The sequence below is a fragment of the Lampris incognitus genome, chromosome 1 (assembly GCF_029633865.1).
Source record: "Lampris incognitus isolate fLamInc1 chromosome 1, fLamInc1.hap2, whole genome shotgun sequence".
NCBI classification, from domain to species: Eukaryota; Metazoa; Chordata; class Actinopteri; order Lampriformes; family Lampridae; genus Lampris; species Lampris incognitus.
In genome coordinates, this window is record NC_079211.1 from 29,754,002 (window position 1) to 29,762,926 (window position 8,925).

General features: G+C 41.0%; 1 protein-coding gene across 2 annotated transcripts; it reads right to left on the reverse strand.

Moving 5' to 3' along the window:
• Nucleotides 1–895: 895 nt before the first annotated feature.
• Nucleotides 896–8,697, reverse strand: rab41 (RAB41, member RAS oncogene family). 2 transcript variants are annotated; one of them, XM_056292592.1, is made up of 8 exons: nucleotides 8,559–8,697; nucleotides 7,350–7,408; nucleotides 7,087–7,140; nucleotides 6,010–6,115; nucleotides 5,552–5,663; nucleotides 4,258–4,351; nucleotides 3,234–3,300; nucleotides 896–2,984 (listed from the first exon to the last, which is right to left on the reverse strand). In XM_056292592.1, exons 1-8 carry the CDS (start codon nucleotides 8,635–8,637, stop codon nucleotides 2,920–2,922), a joined length of 636 nt encoding a protein of 211 aa, XP_056148567.1. In that variant the 5' UTR covers nucleotides 8,638–8,697; the 3' UTR covers nucleotides 896–2,919. The 2 variants fall into 2 exon arrangements, with proteins under 2 accessions (XP_056148567.1, XP_056148557.1); XM_056292582.1 differs by lacking the exons at nucleotides 4,258–4,351; nucleotides 6,010–6,115 and adding exons at nucleotides 5,027–5,120; nucleotides 6,658–6,763.
• Between the last annotated feature and the right edge of the window lie 228 nt (nucleotides 8,698–8,925).

Genomic DNA, 8,925 nt, shown 5'->3' on the forward strand with positions numbered 1-8,925 from the left:
GAGCTCTGTTATGCTGTGGGGGCATTTTCCTGACATGGTTTGGGCCCACTAGTCCCCTTTGAAGGAAGGGTCACTGCAAATCAATACAAAGTTAATCTGAGTGATCACCTTTATCCTATGATGAGACATTTCTATCCTGATGGTGAGTGGTCTCTTCCAGGATGACAATGCCCCCATCCACAGGGCACGAGGGCTCATTGAATGGTTTGATGAGGATGAAAATGATGTAAATCATCTGCCATCTCCTTCACAGTCACCAGATTTCAACCCAATTGAACACCTATGGGAGATTTTGGACCGACATGTTAAGACAGCGCTCTCCACCACCATCATCAAAACACCAAATGAGGGAATATCTTTTGGAAGAATGGTGCTCATCCCTCCAGTAGAGTTCAGACTTGTAGACTCTATGATGAGGGGCACTGAAGCTGTTCTAGAGGCTCCTTGTGGCCCAACACCTCACTAAGAAACTTTATCTTGGGTTTTACTTTGTCACCTGTCTGTGTATATAACCACACCGAGTACTGGAAATCACATTTGTGAAGTTCAGAATTCATTTATAACCAATTTTTAGAAAGCGCCATGGTTCTCATAGTAAACTCTCAGCAATGTTTTGTCAATATGTGTGAAATCTAAGTACACACAGCCATGTCTTGACCTCGTATTGAAACATTTTCTTAAAGTGGATTAGACAAGAATCCTCTTTTGAATCTCTCTTTAAGAGACCGCCCACATCACAATTGTAAGGATCTTCACGTCTAATGCCAATGGTATGTTATTGTCACAAGAGACACATGACTAATGCATGCGTGTCAAAAGTCAACAGAAGTAGTTTCAACCGGCGTGTTTCCGCCCTCCATGGTTAAGAGAAGGGAGCAAAGAGATAAGAGCATTGGTGAAATATCTTTATTTTATTCCATGTAATAGGCCTACACTTGGGTGTCTCTTTAACTCTCCTTTCTATACAGCAGATAGTAATAGTACATTATTCACACAAATGTTGCTAAACACGAGTAGACAGCATATTTCAAATGGACAGACACAATTCATAAGAGCACAGAGCTGAGTATTCAGTCAGTGACAATAGAAGAGCTGCTAAGGGTGAGACAGCCATTCAACATAATACAATTTTTTTCTTTTAAAAATCCTTTTAAAACATTACGTCTCAAAACAAGCTACAGCAAATGCACAGGTGTGTGTGTGATATGGCTAGTTAGTTGGCGTGTGTGTTGCACGGTGCATATCTACAGACAGGGGGCGTAGTATTTTCCTGTGACTGGAAACCAGTCTACCAATGACACACTGCAAAAAGAGCCCTCAAGCAGTGTGATTTCAAAAAAAGAAAAGAAAAAGAAAAAAGAAGAAAAAACATTACCAGGCCTTAGTGGTGCCTTTTGGTAGTCTTCACAAGACACGCAAACCATGAATAAAAATAACTAAAATTTCCCAACATGCGTGCCAGATTCTTAAATTTTGGTCAAGTGAACAATGTTATTCACCTGTCAGTAACAAAATAAATAAAACACATAAAACCAACCGTCCAACACAAGTGATAGCAATAAGGGCTACTGCAACCATAATGTCTTTGCGCTTTTTACAGCAAGGGTTGTTAGTAAGCTTTAGCTGTAATGGAGGACAAACTCTTTATCTATTAAGCTCTACAAAACAACGAGTGAAGCCATGAGCCAGTCAGCAGGCTTCTGTATTCTTTACAATATTGTGGCTTGATTCAGTGCACAACGTTGGTGAACAAACAAGCAAGGCATCTGTGTTCTTGACCATAAATGAATCCTGCATGGTGAGCATGCTGCATTTTGTAGTGTAATCAATACAACACAAAATATGGATGGGATGGTGGGTAGGGATGCATCTTGCAGACTAAAGTGACATGTTTCTTTTGGAGAAACTCCACACTGGCTGTTCTTTTTTTTGGCTTTTTTTTCGGCTTTCAGCTTTGTAAAGAGCCATTTAAGGACAAAACGCTACCCCTTGGAAATGTTAGTATGTGTACTGCTGATTTGATTTGACAAAGTTGAAAGGATAGTTTGTTATAGGGTCAATGTGGACATAAAAGTTTTAGGTTAGTAGGCATTTTAATGTGTTTTGTGATGACTTCCCTTTGATGAAAATGTGTAGCCATCTCATTAATTAATTAGACATCCCTTTTATGGTGACTATGGCGAACCCTCTAGAGATAGAACAATTTTCAGCGAAGACTGACTAACTGCTGTAGTCTTTGGCTGTAAATGCCATGAGGTCTTCAAAATAATAGCTGATACATGGTCCCATAAACCATCTTAAATGAAAACCATTAGTTTGAGGTGAACATTGCAAAAGCACTTTGCAGCAAGGTAAACAAACCGGGAAGAAACCCTATCACGTTTTCATAGTAAATCTAATTGGAGAATAATCAATTGGAGATTTTTTTGTTTTTATCCTGTAGATACAATACTCGAATTTTTACAGTCCAAACTCGAAAGTAAGACATAAATGAGCAAATTATTTGGAATCAAGACCTCAAACTTGCAGTCATTTAAATAATCCCAAGCAATATTACTTTACAACAACGACAAGTGTGACAGCACTGAGGCTGCAAACGGTGCAATAACTCAAGAGCAATTAGCTATGTCAGTCCTGCACTTCTATTGAATGCCATGCAGTTGAATTAAAATCTAAACATATCATTTAACCAATTTCATGTTTGAAATGTTTACTTTTCAAACTGTTTCTTTTTATCCAGATAACCTGTTTTGATACAGAATAGCACATCCACACAGTTACTCTGAAAAGTCACTGAGTTGAAAAGGGAAAAGATAGGTTCTCCATCCCAATGGCAGAGGGCCATGGGCGGAGCAAGTGACCACTGAGAGACAAGCTGTTGGTTGGGGAGGAGGCAGGTCAGGTGGGACATGAGGTGTACTAGCAGGAGCAGCTACTCTCGGTGACAGTCATCTCTGGTTTGTTCTCCAGTTTGATATCAATCACTGAGAGGACCGAGGTTAAGCAATATTACCAGTGAATTTAATAGAATAATTCCATTTAAATGTGGGGCTGTCACTTTAAGCTTAATTTTTTGGCAAGCGGGGTCAATATTCTCTCTCTCTCTCGTAAATCACTAGACACTCGTTTTGACATTCCACAAACTTGAAATCTTGAATTTACAATCGCTGTTGGAATAAAGACGACATGAGCTAAAAAGCCTAACAGATTATAGCAACACTTAAAAAGGATACTGTCTTCTTTGCTTTTCTCTGGTGTGCTGTCCATTCCCGGCAAGGCGGCAGCAACTCGACGGAACAGCTATGGAACAAAGAAGGAAAAAAAGAATTAAACAGTTGAACCCATTTGCAAAACACCACGTGAACATGAGCACATGTGGGAGGTCTGATTCCAATACTGTCCAAACACAAATGGGCTAGATGCTAAGCTAAATCACCCCAGGTCAGTACAAAGTTGTACTGAGTGATAATTGAATGTTTAAAGGGGAATGTTGCCAATTCTCATCCTTATTTCCATGTATTAATTCTAGCGGCGGCATCTCTACAACGTAAACGATATTTGCCAATATGTCAGTAGCTCATTGATTTATTTCTACCATCCGTTGACGTTGGTGGATGGAAGAAGAACTTCTAGGCACATTGGTACAGATGCTTGTTTTCAAATCTCCGCCGTTGACAAACTCTTGTGCAATGCATATTGGTAAATGTAGGCAAAGTAGAACCGTTCTCTTGGCAGAAGACAGTTGCTTTCTCTGTCAAAATGAATTGCATCAAAGCGGTTATAGTTTTAAAAGGCTAGACAGACCACCAGCACTTACTGGATGTGCAGATTTTTGGCGGAAAAATTTTCCTTTAACAAGACCAATACAATAAGCAGTTACGGCAGCAAAATAAATGGCATATTTATCATTGCTTTTACATAATAGCATGAAAGTGATGGCTGCTGGGCAAAACTAAGCTAGGCAAATCCAGTAAATTCATGCAAAACACTGACAGGTGCAAAAGCTTAAACAAATCAAGAGAAAAACTATCAGCGGTAAACAAACAATAGCAGTTCATTTGTACCAAATATGGGAACCAAGCTGAAGCTTCTAAAAATCAAGGCCTGTCAGAAAGAAAACAATTCATATGAATTGGGAGTTTTAGGGCAAGTTATGAGGAGCCATGTGAAGGGGAAAACAAAAAGAGGTGAAACAGACAAGTGTAGACTCGTACGGCAGATTTGGTGAAAACTACCCTGTGCAAGCATAATCTCTACCTGTTTGACATTGTAGCCAGTCTTTGCGCTGGTTTCAATGAACATGACATTCAGTTCCTTAGCTCTCTGCTCGCCCTCCTCTGTGGTGATCTGTCTGCTCGGGTCAAAGCAGATAGGGTGGAGACGGACGAACAGACAGATATGGAAAGAAACATCGCAAAGAGGACAGGCCAAAAAGGAGAGCAGGAGATGGAGAGAGAAATAAAGAGAGCTCAACAAAGAGTCTGGTTTTGGCGAGAAAGAAGAGAGAGGTTAGTTTAGTTATAACACAGACAGAGACGTACAAAGGGATAGAGGGACTGCTGTGCTGAGAAGATCAGACGGCAGCAAACAATTTGAGTGAGACAAACCCGGGGTTCACCATCAAGAATTTTTCCCCCCACTTGCCCAGTTGAGCCAGAAAGTACGAGTCATATTTCCTCAATAAATTTCCAAGGGCCCAGCACGCAAAAACAGAAAAAAAAAGATGCACAACTGAGAGGAGAGTGGGACAGCTGCAGAGCAGAGAGGCAAAGATAACAGGCGCACCATGAGGTGAAAGAAGATAGTAAGACCAGAAACTTCTCTACACGTACTTGCCCAATTCGATAAATCCTTACTGTAAAGCCCTGAAACTATGTCACTCACTCAACAACAGCCACATTGATTTACATAACAGGTAAAAAAGCTGCAAACTCCAGAAATTAAGTAAGCCTCCTTAACCTATAGGACATCATGACCTGTGGTGGAAACTCTGAGACCATTTGCCAGTATACACCCGGACACCAACCTGTTTGACGTTATAGCCAGCCTTGGCACTGGTCTCTATGTACATCACATTGAGTTCACGAGCTTTCCTCTCTGCAGCTTCAATAGAAACTTGCCTGCCATGGTCCCAGGAAGGGAGGGCAGAGTGGTGGAATGGGGTTTGGGAAAACATACATACATACACACACACAAAAAAATAATAATAAAATCAAAGTGACATGGAGAGACAGACCAGGACAGGGAAAAACAAAATAAAACCGAAAAAAATCCGCATAACAGAAATCTGATCAAATTATAACAAATCAAAGTTGTAGTTGAGGCAGAAAGATATGATTAAAATATGCAAGAATATGCAATATACAAAGGGGTGATTAGCTAAAGTGGATGAAATGCAGTATACACTGAAGGGAAGAAAACGGGAGCCAGGCTTTGGCAGTTCATACAGAAAATATTGTTCTTTGCCTCAATCCAGCATATTTAACATTACACTTTTTAAATAACAGTGAAAACCATCAAAATCATTCATGCCTCTCACAGAAACGTATACCTTTTATCTGCCAAGTCTGTCTTGTTTCCAACGAGCATAATGATGACATCACTTCCTCTCTCTGTTCTGACATCATCAATCCACTTTGAGGTTTGCTGGAAGGAATTAAGATCTGAGGATAATGAAACACAATCATTTTCAATATCAGTAGCCTGTGGCCTCCACAGACAAAAAAAATGTTATTCTGACATCAAATACATTGTGAACACGTGGCCATTACTTTTTAAAGGTAAATTGTGTCACAAGACCCTATGTGGTAGCAATATGTTAGTAAGCAAAAGTCATAAGTAGAAAAGTCTTGAAGAAAGAAGATCAAGTTAAACAAAAGTCCCCAGTATAATTTCCCTGTATGGATTATTGTGTATAGCACACGGAATCAAAGGCCAACCTATGCTAAAAGGTTGCCTTCCCATGGCCCTAGATAGCTAAAGAATGGTTAGAGTACAGCCCTGACTCACTGGTGATGTCATAAACCACCACAGCGATGGTGGAGTCACGGATGTAGCTGGGAATTAGGCTACGGAAACGCTCCTGTCCAGCAGTGTCCCAAAGCTGAAGACGGACCTGAGGATTGGAACGGAGGAGAAGAGAAAGACACAGATGTGGAGGAAAAGTGGGGGAAGACAGAAGAAAGAAAATGGAAAACAGGAAAGCTATGAAGGAACTGCAAGCCAGGCAGAAGAGGTGAAAATGGCCTTTCGTGGAGGAATAGCGTAAAATGATTCAAATGCAACATGGCTGGAAAAGATGAAATTAAGTTTGAAGGTCCTTTAAAAGGACATGCAAAAAGAGCCTATGCTGGCAGATTATAAAGATAATTCGCCCATAAGGTGGCATTTCAGGACATTTTCCGTTATTCCATTCTCCTTTAGCCCTGTAAGGAACAGCATTTAAGAGGCACAAACACTTCTGGACACAAACCTTAGAGCCCATACAAAACTTCCGAGGGAGAAACTGTTTCTTTGTTTGAAAAAACAGATGCAAAGATCCCGAAACAATATTCTTATCATGCTGTCCAGTAGGGTTAACAGCCTTGTAAATGCTGTCCTCTGCCCTCCTGCAATGAGAGGGAAGGCAAGGAGACGAGGCAAGGCCATGGTACCTACTCGCTATATCATAAACCACCACAGCAGCGGCTGAGTCACGGATGTAACTGGGGATGAGGCTGCGGAAACGTTCCTGTCCTGCTGTATCCCAGAGTTGCAGCCGAATCTGTGGCCAACCATGTAAAGAACATGGGAATGGATGGATTTCATGACCCAGACAAAAGATGGAAGGAAAAACAAAATAAACTTGTAATGATGAAATAATTGAATAATAAAAAAAAGGACACGACGACAGCTCAAACAAAACAAATGGTGCAAAATTAATGGAAAAACAAAATATGAGGCAACCCAAAAACATGACATGGTAAAAGTAAAAATAAGTGATGGTTTGGCACAAAATGCAGTCTACATGTATGCCTTAAATATTCTGATGAGTTAATGCTGAAGCAGTGGGAATGATCAAAATCAGAGGATGAATACGGAGCTTACCGTACGATCCTCTAGGTACATGGTTTTTGACAAAAAGTCTATGCCAATTGTTGCCTGAAAGAAAAGGATGATGTTTAAGTCCGCTGTACTGTGTAACTCCGCTTTACATCAACCATTACCAAGATAAGTCACTCAGGGATATTTTATGATTGCACCTACGGTGAGGGTATATGTATTTTCAAATGCACTCTCACATGTGTAAAGGCTGCTATAAATATCACACAATTTGGCATGCCTTAATGAACTTAGAAGTTACTCTTTACCTGATAGGTGTTGTCGAAACTGTCATACATAAACCTGGTGATAAGAGAGGTCTTCCCAACTACACAGACAAAAAAGGGAGATATTTAGCAGTAGTTCTGTATGTTGATGCAGAAAGAGCAAAATACAGAGGCAAAACTTAAATGGTTAAATAATGCACCACGTCCGAATACAATCCACTTGACAATGTAAACATCTCAACAAAAGTTTAAATGACGTAGTGACGTTACTTGATCACAAAATGAGTAACGTGTCATGAATGGGTGCAACCCGGACTAGCGAGCCTACGCGGAGAGCTGGCAGCTGGGTGGAGCCGCACATTTTAGAAGAGGGAAATTGCTTGACTCTATTTTTTATTCATTGTGGAGATTGTCATGACTACATTTACTGAACTACTCCAAAAATAGATCCACGTCCAATCCATTGCAACACCATCACTCTGTGGCCGTGTTAATGGCCGAGAGTGGATCGGTCAGACCGGCCCGCCCCACCGGCCGACGTGGCTTTGATGGATGCAGCCGTAGGGCAACTGTTAGCGAGGGTAGTCGGTGAGCAAGCTAGCTCATATAAAGCAGCGTCAATATAAAACGTCTTTGTAAGTCCAATTGGGTATATATGCCATGCCGTGCCTTGATGTTTCGGAAACAACGACTATCAAACGCTATCAAGTGATCAGGCTGCATAACAGGATACAATTACTGCCCTGTTAATCCAACCTAACACAACTCAAGGCTCATATATTGCTAGCTAGCCGATAAACTGGTGCTGATGCATCACAAAAACATCGGTTCGGTTCGGTTCAGGCAGGGGTCCAAATCCCTGACCTTTATTTGATAACAAATAAAAAAAAACTAGGCTATCCTCCTCATTTTTAACCGGTTTAATTATAGTAGAAAATCAGCTAAGTGCTGACGCTAGCCTTTTGCAAAAATAGAGGTGTTCGGGTATTGGTTAATGTTGACTAGCGTCGGCTAGCAAATGACATCACCTCTGAAGAGCATGTTCCGTCGTTTTTCTCGGCCTTGCTTCTCAGCTAGCTTTAATAAACACGTAATATTGATGCAATACCGGCTGCTGGTGCTAGCCAGGGGAAGGGGGCTAGCTAGCTAGCTAGCCAGGAAGCTAACTGACATCTAGCCACGTCTTTGCCACAAATACCTTGCCATCGGGACATTTCATTCACAACTCAAATAGCCCCGTTGTCGCCTTACCGCTTTGCTCGCCTAAGAAGACAAGCTTGAACTTTCGTAGAGGGTTGCCAAACTCTCCACCGCCGGTCGTAGTTGACATTTTATCTAATATAAACAACAGCTAACTAGCTAATGGTGTCCAGACCGCGGAGGAGGAAAGTGTTTCTTGTCCTAAAAAGCGCTGCTGTCGCGTTGAAAGCACCAACGTGAAATAGCGCAACCAAGCGGTTATGTGACGAACTAATCTCCAAGTATGTCAAAATTGGCAAATAAAATAAAATAATGTCACTTTTATATTTTACTGATAAATGGGTCGAATTTTAATGTGTGTGTGTGTGGGGGGGGGACTGAGAGAATAAAAGAGTGGCCACTTTTCGCAATAGTCAGA